General features: G+C 37.4%; 1 protein-coding gene across 3 annotated transcripts in view; it reads left to right on the top strand.

Moving 5' to 3' along the window:
• The window catches only part of Ppargc1a (PPARG coactivator 1 alpha), a 641,385-nt gene that overhangs the window by 601,583 nt on the left and 24,069 nt on the right, over window positions 1-15,733 (top strand). For all 3 annotated transcript variants that reach the window (XM_036200661.1, XM_036200660.1, XM_036200662.1), the window contains 3 exons: window positions 679-883; window positions 4,873-4,918; window positions 5,028-5,101. In XM_036200661.1, coding sequence (XP_036056554.1) covers window positions 679-883; window positions 4,873-4,918; window positions 5,028-5,101 — 325 coding nt within the window. The remainder of the gene's footprint in view (window positions 1-678; window positions 884-4,872; window positions 4,919-5,027; window positions 5,102-15,733) is intronic.

The following is a 15,733-nucleotide window of genomic DNA, read 5'->3' on the forward strand; positions in this document are numbered from 1 at the left end:
AACCAGGAAGAGTTCCCTTATGCATTGTTTTTCTGATGATTGGGATGTGTAATTTCTTTCCCACTTGATTAATACATGCAGTGGTCTATCTGTACCACAACACGATTTACTGGCAGCTGTGGTCTGTGGATGACTTTAAGATGCAGGATGACTGTTTTGCCAGCTGTTTAACCTGAGAAAGATTGTTTCAGATTCACTGCAAAAGATCCGTCTCTGCCATTAATTGGAGAAAATGCTGGCAATGATATAATTCAGTTAGCGGGCTGTATTAAACAATGTTTGTCTTGCCATTCGCTGTGAGCGAAAGTGGAGCATTAAGGGGTACTTAAGAGAGTTGTGAATACTGGGCCTCAGCAATCAGCGGTAAATTAAGGTTTAAAGCAGCTTTTTTTTTTTCCTTTACTCACAGTAAAGGCGCTGTAGGGTCTTGTTAGTTACATGTTGCTGAGTAGGAACATCGGGATGTAGGAGAAATGAAATAAAAAGCTGCATAAATGGCATTTAGGAATTTTAAATGTAATTTTCTTCCTTGTTCTGCAAACAATTATTCACAGCTCATAGATCCAGTACACTTAGACTGAGCACTTCACCGAAAATCTCATCTCTTCAGAAAACCTATATCCATTCTGATAAGGTTCACGTCACTAATTTTAGCTTTCTTTATGCCTTGTTTTTAAGACCGAGAATTCATGGGGCAATAAAGCAAAGAGCATTTGTCAACAGCAAAAGCCACAAAGACGTCCCTGCTCAGAGCTTCTCAAGTATCTGACCACAAGCGATGACCCTCCTCACACCAAACCCGCAGAGAACAGGAACAGCAGCAGAGACAAATGCGCCTCCAAAAAGAAGTCCCACACACAACTGCAGTCGCAACATGCTCAAGGTATGCCAGGCCAGTAACAACCAGCAGCTAGCATGGGCGCTGACTCCATCTGGGAAGTCTGAGTGTGTGGACTCTGCTTCATCCCATCTGTGTTTGTCTGGGGCAAAGGGGGTATGGGAGTAGGGTGGGGTCTTCCATGAACCCAGGTTGAATGTATCTTATTTGGCAGCATGAGTAATTAACTCCAAAAGACACCTGCATTGTTAGCTGGGTGGAGTGGGGCCGTAGGGATTCCAACACCTTTGAGGTTTATACACATCTGGATTACTGAGATCACTCACTGTTCTGTTCAGTCGCTTGCCAATTCTTTGCTGGGCTCTTTGTTTTTTCCCTTTCTAATCATGGGGAGAGAGAGAGAGAGAGAGAGAGAGAGAGAGAGAGAGAGAGAGAGAGAGAGAGAGAGAGAGATAGATATTGGAGATTTCCCCTCTCTACCTTGGGAAGCAGTAAATAGCATTACAGTCTTTCTGATTAAGTACATTCTTGTTTTACTTTTTAAGACCACCTGCTATGCTCCAAGATTTTACTTCACATGTAAGGATTTGGAAATTCTTGATTTCCCCCACCCTTCATATTTAAAAAAAAAAAAAAACTACCTAGATTAAACTAAACATCTGGGTTGATCTTTATTAGTCCCATATGTCGCCAGGAGGCTGATGCTTGCAAGGCAGATTGGGGTGATTTGGGGAAAATATCTCTTGGCTGAGATACAGCTTTTCTCTCAACTCTTCCCCTTCCAATTGTGGAAGTCCAGGAAGCAGAAAGAGGGTTTGCTGGAAGTAACTGTTACTTTAAAAATGCCAGCTTCTGCTCCCTACATGGAATCCTGTCCTGGACACTGGTATGTTCTGTGGTAGCTACAAACATCCCCACTTTGTGTTTCTGGCTCCCTAATTTACAGCCACAGGGTGGTAGTTCCTGTCTGGTTTGAGCCATGATCATTTCACACAGCAGGTACACTGCTGCTGCTGCTGAGGATGATGGTGATGCTGATGATGCTGATGATGCTGATGATGACGATGATGATGATGATGATGATTTTAATAAGCATTTCTTTCTTGGGGTTGTAATCCCTCTACCTTCCCACCTTAGAGGAATCTTCCTTTAATGTTCTAAGTTGGCTCTCCATTAGGATGTGTTGTTGTCTGTTTCTGTTTTCCTTGCTAGATGTATCAAATTTAGTACCAACCTCTACCTGTCACTTTGGCAAGATAAATTTAACTACATGGGACAAACTCCCTTCCAGCTTCCTCTGCCAGGATTAGCCCCTGATCACAAGCTCTATCATTGTTGTGTTGATTTAGTTTTAGCAGAGGGGTTGATGATGTTGAAGACCTAGGAAAAGGAGCCCTCTGAGCTTGGTGATCTGAGTGAGTGAAGAATCCACTGGGTTCTTCCTGACCAGTTCCCAGTCATTCATTCATCTGGAGCTGAACTGAGAGGGTCGTGGACTCTTGGAAATCCTGTGGTCAGGAACCTTGTCAATTAGCACATAGTTTAAAGTTCTCTCTCTCTTCTCTCTCTCTTATACAATCTCTTCCCTTTCTCTCTCTCTCTCTCTCTGTATTTCTTGAATCCTTTTGGAGTTTGAGATGTCCTTAAAGTTCATTTACCATTAAATATTACCATAAATTTTTACAAACCATGGCATTGAACAATTAAATACATCCCTGGAAGATGGATTCTCTCAGGGGGACCAGTTATATGAAGAATTTTTAAATGTATAGATCTGTGGTAAGGCCCAAAAGGCCCATTCCAGAACAAAGCCTGCTGACTCAAAAGAAAAAGAAATCCTGTAGTTATTAGACACCTAGGAGAAAGGAAGCCTAGCCTGGGATTAATAACCAATAGGTGCTTACTCTCCAAGATTATTTCAATTATTCAAATTAAAAAGTAGAATTGGCCTGGATCATCAGAGACTATTCTGAAGTGGACAGGAACATGACTTTCTTCCTGTGTTGGTATGTTTCTGACAGGGCTTTTGTTCTATTCTTCTTTACATTGTGACATTATCCACTTTTTGGCCCTGTGGGATAATTGCCTAATTTATGGTATGTGCTGGGTCTGATTCATTCATTCACTCCCATACATATTTATTCAAAAAGAACATCAACATGAAGGGTAACTGTGAGGGTCCTAGCAGCCTATGGTCAGCCAGTCCTTGGAGCAGCACCAGGGAGATTCTCTATAAATGAAATTAGTGGTCCTCATGACACAGTGCCTGAGAGCCAATGTCCAGCCAGGGGTTCCAGTCTGAGGGTGGCTGGAGGACTGCTCTCTACATAGGCCTCTCATTCCCTGCTTGTCTCTGCTGGTATTCAGCATGGCTATGGCCAATTCTGTTTCTCTGTTGCTCTCGGGATTCCCTGTACCTGGCTATCTGAGTCTTAGAAACATTTGGTTGAGAATTTAACATGGCCTATTGTACATCCTTGTTTCTCATTTTCAGTGTACATTTATTATGTGATTTATCTCACTGGTCCTAATCGGGTAGTATTATCTATAGAACCTGTGTAAATTATCCTGGCTATTAGCAAAATATCATAAAAGTGAGTAAAATTTGTTCATAAATTCCTTCTTTTTGAAAGGATGATTAAATTAGGCATACACAAAAATTAATGTACAATCAACTCATCTATCTGTATATATGTAAAAGCCAATTAATCAATGTACCTAATTTGTAGAAGACAGCATGAGCTTCATATTTCTGGATGAACACCAGATAGATGATATACTTACTAGTCAATTGTTTAAATATGAAATCCTAATCTACAAATTAAATATGTAAATACTATTTTTCACATAAAGTAACTTATTTTAGGCTAATTTAAACATAAATAACATTTTTACATTTCAAAGGACCTTAATTACTAGGGTTGATTAAATTACTTTAAGGTGTATTGAATTAAATTCCTTTTGATAATAGGAGGAAGGAAACATCTTAGTGTCCAACTCTGCCAAGAATCAGTTTTATGGCCCTGTAAGCATTGTTTAACATCTTTATGTCTCAGAGTATTCAACCATAAAGTAAGAAACTATTCCAGAGACCCTTTTTGTTTCAATTCTATGATCTTCATTATACATGTAGCTACCTACCTCTTGACCTTCTGAAACTAATTAACAAGAAAAAATGGACAAAAGCTTACATGCATACACACCCATAGATAAACATGTGAATACACACACACACACACACACACACACACACACACACACACACAAACACACAATGTATTTCTCATTATTTATTCTCTTCTTCCCACTCAAAGCACAAGATTGACATAAAGAAGTAGTTGACATATTAGAGCAAGAAGATTCCTACTCTTGCATTTCTTATTGAGAAAAGACACCAAAGAAAGTAAGATTCTGTGGCATTCAAGGACAGAAAGGAATAGTGATATTTAGAAAAATATCTATTGTTCTTTTAACTGGTAAATGTGATGCTTCCATTTGCCTATCAGATTTGGGATGCAAACTCCATTTAAGCCATCTGGGTCAATGTCCACAATTTGTCATCATCTCTTGATGATGGTTATTGCTTGAGCCTTAGTCTCATAGAAATTTCCTACTCTTAGGGCTAGATATAAAACTATGCATTTTAGGAGTAAAATCAACTGAATATTCATAACGATCTGTCACCTTGTAGTTACTCTGCAATTTCCTAGTGTAAACAAACCGTGTACTGATTTCAAATTAAAAACAGAAAACAATATTTCTCTTTGATGGTATGATGCAAATTTTGTGTCTTAAATGAGATGGTGCATTTGTGGGACAATTCTGTGTTTGTATGTGTTTTCTAATGATATTGTACTAATTCAAATGTTGTTTGGAATTTGCATAATAGATTGTAGTCTGACTTTTAGCCAACATTCAGGCATTCCCTTAGTTTATTCTTACAGATTCCTGGATGTTTCCTACTTGAGTGTAGCAGAAAGTCAATCTGAAAAAGATTCAATATTTTATAATTAGTTTCTTCTTCTTTCCTTTAGCCAAACCAACAACTTTATCTCTTCCTCTGACCCCAGAGTCACCAAAGTAAGTATTAAGAAATGCAAACATTTTCAGAAAGGGAAGGGGGTTCTAATACATTTGGCTACAGCAACTCCATTTCAGTTTGTTTTTATAAATGTGCCATATCTTCCAGTGACCCCAAGGGTTCCCCATTTGAGAACAAGACTATTGAGCGAACCTTAAGTGTGGAACTCTCTGGAACTGCAGGTAAGCTTTTATTTCAGTCAGAACTTCTCTCTGTGAAAGACATATTCGATGATAGACTATGTTTTCATGGAAATAGAGTACAAGTGGAATTGGATAAGAAGTCATCTGCAAAGTATCTTCAGCTGTTTACTTAAAAAGAAAACATCAAACAAAGCAAAGCAAAACCAAACCAAACCTAAAAAACCTTGAATTGAAAAGTGTTTTAAAGAGACAGGTTTATTCATTTTCAGAACTAGTGCCCCCCTTCTGAGACATGGTTTTGCTATGGATTCTCAAAGAACACTACTTCAGGTTAAGAGACCCAAACATTAGTAGATGGAGAACTTACTATTTTTTTTTTCAGTTTCTTTTTTAGTAGCAATGTTTTTTTTATTTTTTTTGAGAATTTTATACAGTGTATTTTGAACTTAACATATTTCATCTCCCAATCAGTGAGTGTGATTGACAACTAAGTGGTTTCAGTAAAGTCCATAGTGACCTAATGAAAAATAGTGTTTTTTTCTCAATTTTGAGATGAAAAAATAAGAGCTAGTGATATATTAAATAATCTATAAGAAGTCACCAAGATGGAAAACAGAGGTAACCCCTTAAATTCAAATTTATTGTCAGTACTTCATGTAAAATATTTTCTCACTCTGATGTATATAACAGCATAATGTTATCATATACATATCTATCAGTCATATATGTGTATTAATATATATTCATATTTAACATTAATATATATATGTGTATATATTAATGTTAAATATGTTAAATATATATATATATATATATATATATATACTATTTTTATCTTTCCAGCAATGGAGAAAATGAAAATATGCCATTTCATAAGCCACAATATTCATACATATATCTGTTCATATATATATGGAGAGAGAGAGAGAGAGAGAGAGAGAGAGAGAGAGAGAGAGAGTGAGACCTTGTCTCCACCATTTGAGACTTCTGAAACTGCTCTAGTTAGTTCTTGTGTCACATGGAGAAAAAGGAGCTTTCGAACTTGCACTAACTGAAGAGTTCCTAGGCAAACTTCTGAGTTGGTTGTAAATGGTGCTTTAGGTTGTAAATGGGGGCTATTGACATCCACTAGAAAGAGTAAGTCTTAGGATGTCTAAAACAGAAAGTCCTTGGCTCTGGCCATTGCTGATAAGGATAAAGGTACAGTAAGTTAGACAAGATGCTTTCAACCAGAACTGTGGTGCCTACACGCATCATGGTCATTGTCGCTAAGTTTAATTTCACACTTTGAGTTTGCTAAATTACCTTCTTATCAAAGGTCTACTGCATGATTGCATGGTTTGGTCAAGCAGCCGAGTAGTTAATTTCATGGCATATAATGTGTGTATGCAGTGACACATACATGTACAAACAGGTTTATATATGCATGGACATATTCATGCATACATTCACTTGTAAGCATATGCATAACTTTCTTTTTACAATATTTACTTTTAGTTTTTTAAAATCATGCTTATATGTGTGTAAGTGTGGATTTGTGCACATAAGGGCAGATGCCCAAGAACACTGAAGAGAACATTGGATCCACTTGGAGCTGGAGTTACAGGTAGCTAAAAGCTACCAGACCTGAGTGCTGGGAATGAAACTCAGGTCTTCTGAAAGAGCAGTCCATGCTCTTAACTGCTGAACCCTCTCTATAACCTTTATCCTGATTTCTTAAATAAATTATACTTACATACATTAATAGAAAGAACTTTTGTATGCACATATTATCTATATAAGAGGTCTTCTTATTTGACCAGCAAAGACAAATAGTTGGTGAGTTTCTTTGAAAAGATGCTACATAATTCTTCATTTAACTTTTGCTTGAAACACATAAATATTCATTCAAATATTACACTTTTGTTAGGAGACAGTGGGCATCGCACTGAGCTTCAGTGTGCTAACCAGGAATCCATTCATCTTGTTTGCATAAATCACAGTAATAAAATGTCATGAGGCTCTCCAATTTTTACTTCATTTTTTTTGAGGGATGATAATCTTAAGTGCAATTTTCTTTTCTGGATTTTTTTGTGTGATATTCTCAGTGTTCTGCAATAACACACACACACACACACACACACACACACACACAATTTTGTCAGTATCTTTTCTAGAAATTAACATTGTGTCTTTTAAACAAATTCTCATACTAATATTCCAATAATTTATATAAAACTTTATCATCTTACTTGATACCAGTCCCTGGGCCAATGAACATTATAAATAGGTTTGAGAAGATACACCACTGTGCACCTCAGTAAATGTACAGCTGAAAGTGATCTGTTAATTGAGAGTGTCCAGAACTTGTGGAGTTAGTTTCTCTGTTTCTGAAAGGAGCAAGAGAGCTCCATAGTTATGTACCAATGCCTGGCTTTCCATTAAAGAAATATTTATTATGAGTGTAAATAATGTCAGCCTACTAGAAATATCACAGATATGTCAGTTGAAAAATTCTTCATAGTTCTAAAATGAAAATATTCATAGAGTTGTTTTTTCCAGTAATATGCATGTAACTGTAGTATCATTATTTATGTCAGTGAATGCTTATATAATCTCACAGCCTAAGTTTTCACCTGACATAAGCTGCTTTTTGTACCATCTCAAATTCTATTATCAGGATATAGCAGTATTGTATAATAATCATTTGAGCAGGTAAATATAAATTTATTTGCTCAAATGCTTATTTTTACATGTTTATATTGTTTTATAATGCTACTATTTTGAAATAGCACACTGGAAGAAACCTTTGTACATAAATTTTAAAATCTGATTTTCTCAAAATAGATTCCTAGCAGTTGTTATTGCCCAAAATAAGCATTTAAATATCTTAGGGCATTCTGATACATACATTGCTACATTGATTTGCAAAATGATATTTCTATTCATAGTCCCAGTAGTGCTAAGGGGACATTCATGCCTCATTACATCTAGGTCGATATTGGATGTCTTCCTAGTTTATAAATATGAACACATCACACAATTTATATTTATTCCATTAAAGATATTATGATATTATAAAACACTTATTTTTATTTTCTTCTTTTATTTATTTTTTATATTTTATTTAGTTTTATATTTTTATTTGATGGATGTTTGGCTTTCACGTACATCTGTGCACTAAATGCATGCAGTGCCAGCAGAGGCCACAAGAGAGCATTGGGTCCCTGGGACTGGACTTCCAAGACACCATGTGGGGTGCTAGAAATAAAGTCCAAGTCTTCTGGAAGAGTGGCTAGTGTCTTTAACCTTTGAGTAGTCTCTCCAAAACTTATTTATTTATATTTGTGTTATTTGGAAGGAATTAAATTCCTTGCACTTACTAGGTAAGCACTGTACCACCAAGTTGCAATCCCTAGCCCAGGCACTTAGTTTTAAATAATTTCCTCACAAGTTTGAGTTTTTAGTAGTCTACTCTATGGAAAGGTTGGTTAAGATTATTTTGTAGATGCTAGACATCCTTAACATTTTATATAGTATATTTATTTCTGTCAGGGACTTTATATTCATATTATTAATTAAATCCTTCATTCTTTGTTATCATTGAAAGAGTATTTGGTGCAATGTAAACCAATTTACCAGATTGGTTTTTCTCTCTGCTCATTGTTGATAACATGTCAGGCCTTGGTGAGAATACAGTCAGTATGAGGCATAGAAACAATTCCATGTATAGTGCTGAGAACAGAGTCTGGCCATAGAAAGTATAAAGGAACTGTTCTCAAGTTTGAGATATGGTCTAATAGCTTATTGAGAAAAGAATGTTCATTGATAAGTGGCACAAAAGGAAAACACCTAATTATATATAATATTTTGGACCTTTAAGAAAGATGAGCATAAAGGGTGATTTTTAGTTTGCTAAGCACAATATCAATAACTATATAGGGAAGCTGAACTAGAGCCAACTTGCATTATACAATAGAGGAAATTAGGATGAAGAGTCAGTCACATGGAGGAGCTGAATGGTATGGAGAGTGAGGTCCTGTAGTTAGTATAAAGGAGGAGATTAGGTCGAAGGAAGAATTTTATAGTAACATCCACTATTTTGGCTATAGAAGGAATTGTATGTTGTAAGAGATGCCCATCATCTCCCCTTAGTAATCTTCTGTAGAATGCGTTGCTTAAAGGACAACATTGGACATCAGAAATCACAAAGGAGAGAGTCATCAAAGAACCACTGTGACACCCCATTCCTGTTTAAGGATGAGCTTGCACAGAAGGCTTAGAACTTTGAAGACTGTTAAGAGTTGAAAGTAGTATCAAAGCAGTGTTATTGCTCTAGTGAATGGCCTAGGTGATCCCTGGAATCAACTTGGTCAGTCTTCAGTTTTTAGATTATATTCACAGCAACTAAATAAGAGTTCTGTTTTACTCAAAGTAGTAGAATACAAGTAGAAATACAATATTTCCAGTATTTAACCACCCGTGCCATACAAAAATGGCAACTGCATGTAATTCAACTTGAATTTAAACATTATATAAACAGCAAAGATAAAAATAAAAGTACACTATTAGGATCAAAGAGACAGTATATCTTAGTGAAGCTATACAAAACCCACTTTGATGTTAGACAAGGTCAAGTTCAACTCAGTGACTGAGTCTCTGTGAGTGTTAAATGAGACTGAGTATGACTGCCAATATACCATATAGACATTCAGTCCATATTAGCTTCTTCTGAGGCCTATGAACCTTGCTTCTCAAGTCGTCAAGTCTCATCCATCTCTAATGTTGCTGGTCTCTCTTTGGCAATTTCACATATGATGTTTTCTGTTTTCTTTTATGGCACACATTAGCCTACTACTTCTGTAAACTTTGAATGAATACTGCTTTTGGTATAGGTATAGGATTTAGAAAATGGAGGTATAAGCAACAGATCTTTCAGATTCTGTCACCAACTACTTCTACTGCCACCAACTCTAGGATTCTTGATTGGTGCTGTAAACAAAATATCATTTTTGGTTGTGAGCCTAGCCTTTAATGGCTGAGCCATCTCTCCAGCTCAGTGGTAGAGCACTTGCCTAGCAAGTGCAAGGCCCTGGGTTCAATCCTCAGCTCTAAAAAAAAAAACACAAAAAAACCAAAATATCATTTTTGACTCTCTGCCCATTCCATTATCTAGGAAAAAGCTTATGTTGACAGCAGCTTCCTGGTGAACTCTGGGTTCAAAGTAGCTCCATCTGACTGGAGTGTAGATTAGATTTCTTTTCTGGATTTTAAAGATAGTAGTTGGCATCTGTTATGTTAAATAGTTTTCTTCCCCCTTGCCAAGTTCCATTGATTGGTATTGGCTGCCAGAAGCACCGTGTTGAGAGAGATTCCAAGGCCAAGTTTGTACTCAGTGGGAATGTCATGATCAATTAGTGATGTCTGCCACAGGTGCAGCAGGAGGTGAATGGAATGGAAGCAACATCCATGCAGTTGATTGGTTGATCTTTGATCTACCTGCTTATTCTGTTTAGTTGAGACAGAGAAGGTCTATGAAGCTGCTGCATGAACCCTCCTACTGTCCTCTTTTATTTTACTCTAAAATTTTTTCAGTGAATTTCCCCAAACATTTAAGTGGAAATGTAAAGACTCAACAGAACTCTAAGACCTCCAGAATAATGTGTGTGCCCCATCTGCAGCATCTTTGGGAGGCAGGAGGGATGAGATAGGGAGTTTGTTTTATTAGGTATTGCCAGCTGCTCTGACTTCCTTGTGATTGTCCTAAGCTAGCGTGTTGTGGCTGATAAAACAAAACAAAACAAAACAAAACCTCTTCTTTTTTACAGGTGTAAAAACTAATTTGATTTCAAAATAGTTGTTGTTAGTAAAGCAAGATGAAAAGAGAATGCTCTTTTGGCAGAAGGCATTTAAATCTATTGCATATGGAGATTTTTCAGACACTACCAACACATTTCTGTGTCTGAAATGGAAATGGCAAAGCAGTGTCAGCTTAACAAGGTGATGGTTTGAAACATAAGACACAAAGGAACTTGGTTAGGGACCAAACTACTGGTCCCCAACTTTTATGTGTATGCATAAATGTTTTGGTTATCACTATAAACATTGTGAAAGCAACAGAGCTGTTTTTATATGGATTAATTAATGAGCAGAACAAAATAATCAGCTGCTTTTTCACTCTGGGACTACTGAGTTCTGCCCATCCTTCCCTCTGTTCCCATATCCTTGACTACACTGTTTTGAATGGAATGGACATGATACTAATTTGATTTGTTATTTTATTTGTTTGAGGATTTCATAAGTGAGTACACTGCATTTGTATCATTTCCACCCCCAACAACCTCCCAAACCACACCTCCTAATTTCATGTCCTCTTCTTCTATAATTATTGTTGTCATATATTACACTTACACTTACACACACACACACACACACACACACACACACACACACACACACACTGAGTACAAGTAGTGCTGCTCTTATTTCAGATTAACCAGTTAGGACTGAGGTCTCATCCCTGAAAAATTAAGAGGAAGAAGAAGGAAAACTACTGGATCTTCTTCCCTCAGCAGCCATGCACTACCTGTAGTTTTTTTTTCTTTTTCTTTTTTTTTTTTTTTTTTTTTTAATAAGTGGCACCTTGTGATACTCTCCTTTGTCCATATATTGGCATGTTGACTGGTGCAATCTATTCAGGTCTTATGCAGGCAGCCACATTGTCTAGAGTTCATGGGTTAATGCATGACAAACCCAGAAGATATTATCCTACAACAGTCAGCCATGTCTTCTGGCTCTTAATATCTCTCTTCCCCTTCTTCCATAACAATCTCCAAATTTAGGGGTATCCGTTCTGTTATAGCTGTCCTGTTTGGGGCTGGGCACTCTGTGGTTGCTTATTATCAACATTTTGTGATGTCATTTATTTTTAACTGAGTATTTTCACTTGGTTAAATAAATAATCATTCAAAGTACAGTTTAGTGAACTTGTGGTTAAAAGGAACACACATTAATGAATTAATTTCTAATTTCTTCTATTTTGAATTTTTGGATTAAGAGAAGAATCTTTATTTTTCTAAAAGAAACATTGACAGTGTACATACAACTTGTCCTTTTGGTAGCTATTTGTTCTGCATTTGACATGCTTTGAGAAAAATAGAAAAAGCAAAGTACTTACAGTAGCTAGTCATTTAACAGGAAAAAAACAAAGAACAGCTACAGAACCTTTGCAAGTTGGCCAGTGAGGTGGTTCAGCGGCTAAATGTACTTGTTGCTAAGCTTGACAACCTGCATTCATTAGCTGGGATTCCTATGGTGGAGGAGAAGAACTTTTTCGTGGGTTCTTCTCTGATCTTCATACACTTAAGCACTGACACACATCTGTGCATTTACGTACACATGCACTCATATGCACACACCCATGTGCCACCACACACATACATTATAAATGAATAAATGTAACTTTTAAAAAGGAATGTGCAAAGTGACTTTGGCAGGCTATTTAACCCATTCCTTTTGAGGAATCACCCAGGAAATGGAGAGTTTGGAGCCCAGTGTAGTGTTTGCCACTCTCGCTGGCAGGCGTGTTACCCTTTAGCTTCTATTTCCAGCTTCTTCATCTCGGCCCAAGATCTGGAATGCTCACTCTTTCTTCAGTTTGATTTTCTGGAAATGGTACTTTCCCATTGCCTATATAAGCAAAGGATAACAAAGTGACTTCCAGCCTCACCTCAGGTTTGGGCTTTGGTGGTAGAGAACTGCAATTCCAGGTTCTCAGCTTCAGGTCTGTGGAAAAGTACTTCAGGGACAATTAGTAGTAAACTCAACTTCAAATTCCACAAGTGAAAATTGGGATATTAGGTGCTTTTTGTAAGAAAAGTCTTGAGGCTTTTCTGCAAAGTCAGTTTCATCCCTAATGATCAGGACGATGTGCAAAATAGTTTGTGATGTCAGGCAGGGAATTCCGAGTCAGGGTAAATGGATGCCAGCCAGAAAACCAGGATAATGCATAGGAGGCCTTATTGTGCTAAGTGTTGCCACTTTATTGGATGGATTTTGTGGTTCACAAGTCACTCTTGGGAATGAACACGAGATGGAGGCCATCAGAAGAACCAAGACCAGCCAAATACTTAAGCATCCTCTCTAACAGTACCTGCTGTCCAAGCATATTGGCCTTCTCTCCACTCTCCTGACAGGATCTTCTAGTTCTGAAGCTCTGGGATACATGAGAAAGATAAGACCTGCTTGTCTTTGTCCCATCTCCCTACCTTGGTGAACTTCTAAGCTAACTTAACTCCTCAGTGTTTTTCCTTCAAATCCTAAATTGCTGCAGAACCCAAGCAAAATCCTACTGTTTAGTTAACCCAGAAGTAAACTGCAGAGTTAGCAGGCCATCCTGAGTCAGGCGTGCGTGTACACACACACACACACACACACACACACACACACACACACACACAGAGAAAAAATAGTCCTGCAGAATTTAGATGGATACTAGGGCTCAAGACACAGGGCAGGAGCTTCATCGTTTATTAGAGTCATTCAATTAAACAAACAAACTCCGAAGAGAGCTGCTCAAAGAAAATCACTTCATGGCACATAATGAAAAACAAAACAAAACAAAACTTGTCTCTGACTTTTCCCTTTAAATACAAAGGCTGTTTAAAAAGATGACTCGTAGAGTGTGTGCCACTTCCCCCAGATCGGCGGTGCAGAAGTGCACAAGTGTGAGTGATGTAGAGGTACTTGTTTATTATAGAGCACATTTCAATGCAGTAATCATAAATATTGCTAAGGTTGTGCTCTGTTGAAATATGACCTACATACTCTTGATTGTTTGTGTTACGTGATTTGTCTGACACCCATTACATTCTGGGTAATAGCAGCCATTTGTTGCTCTGCACAGCAGGCTCTTTTGACAAAAGAAAATAGGCAGCAATAAAAAAGCTATAGTCTGAATTACATTCTGCACGGAGCTGCACTGCTGAGAGTTTGTGCAAGTGTCTTAACAATGCTCTGAACTGCCTCTTGTCAGCCTTCAGCCTGTAATGGCCATCTGTCCTCACATAAATCTGTCAAAACCTGCTAAGTTCAAGAGAGAGCACGGAATATACCTTGTACTGTCAACACCAAAATGTACACATTCCTCGGAAAAATCAACACACAGGAAAGGAGCCAGAGGTTATGGGAGGCATTAGCACTGTTGATTTAGGCTTGTGGCATGAAATAGAGAGTCCAGCCATTAGTGGAAAGATGAGCAAAGGAATTGAGCATTAAGGAATTGAGTGTTGACCTCCCTTGTACCACAGGGGGGAAAACTGTGGTCAGAGCAAGCCAGGTTAGAGAAATATAGCTGATTCAGGCCAAGATGGGGAACCTGTCCCATCAGCTATGGTTAAAAGTTTGACACAACACTAGAAGAAATAATTAAAAAAAAATATGTTCTTTGTGCTTTCGTTTTCCTTGATTTTGTCTTAGGTCTCGACTATATTTGGAAATAGATTTTCAGTTAAGCACTGGGTGAGACAAAGTCTATCATGCATGAGATTTCTCAGTGTTGTGCAGAGATATTCTCTGGATATAGGGGGTTTGGTAAAGAGTCTAAAGAAGATGCTGAATTATCTAAAATCTTTCCCCCCGTGCTCCCATGAACCAACAGTGAACTGTTTTCCATGTGATAAGCAAGTAGGATTTGATTCAGCAGGCGATCTGAGCAGAGATCCACAGCCATGGTGTTTTCACTCACAGCACATGTTTGGTTTCCCTCAGAGCATTTCCACCCATTATAAGCATATCTACAACAAAACAAAAGTATTTCAAAGTTAGAAGAATTACCTCTTTATTAAAAGCAACTGTGATGTCCCTTCGGGTAGACATCTTTGAAATATCAGCAACCCATGTAGCATCCGGCACACAGTAGGTATGCTGTAGATGTCTGTTCAGTGGTTAGTGGTTCTCATATCTGTAGGACATAAAAAACAAAAAACAAAACAAAACAAAAAAAAACCAAAAAAACTTTTGTCTTTAACTGAAATGAAGTATGATCAGGGAATCTCTGCATCCAAGAACAATTGGGAAACCATTTATTTAAACAATAATGAGCTTAGATTCTGGGACAAGGGTTTCAAATTTTCAAGAGTAAAAGAATTTCTATATTTAAAATCCCTAGATAGTCAAAGTATTTTTAGAGCTAGTCTCTCTTTTATAGTGGCCTAATTTGGCATTTCTGAAGTTCGGGGTTTCTTTTTATACATCTGGACTGTCAGTCAAAACACAGATATTTAGAGTAAAGGCCACGTGCTACACAGATGTTCAAAGACCTTGGTTCTCAGTATGTGGTCTGGGAACCATCTCATTAAAAATTGGTAACTAGTGTCCTAAGTGACTCTTAGGCCACTGACATATGAGATCAACTACTCAGAAAGAAACTGCAAAAATGAAAATAAGCAAAATAACCTGTAGACAATTAAATGTAGGCAGCATCCTATGGAGATCTCTGTGGAGAAAAGTGAGGAGATTCTCATTTTTAAAAAAAGACAAATTCATAGACATGCAGTACACATGAAGTGAGCCACCCCAACAGGAGTCAGAAGAACAGAAAAAATTAACCTTAAACTGAATGAGATGAAAAGATTTATGTAGATTGATTCTGGGTGTTGAATGGCATTCTCTTCTCAAGGGTCACTTTTTAAA

This window comes from Onychomys torridus, chromosome 10 (genome assembly GCF_903995425.1).
Source record: "Onychomys torridus chromosome 10, mOncTor1.1, whole genome shotgun sequence".
Taxonomy (NCBI): Eukaryota; Metazoa; Chordata; class Mammalia; order Rodentia; family Cricetidae; genus Onychomys; species Onychomys torridus.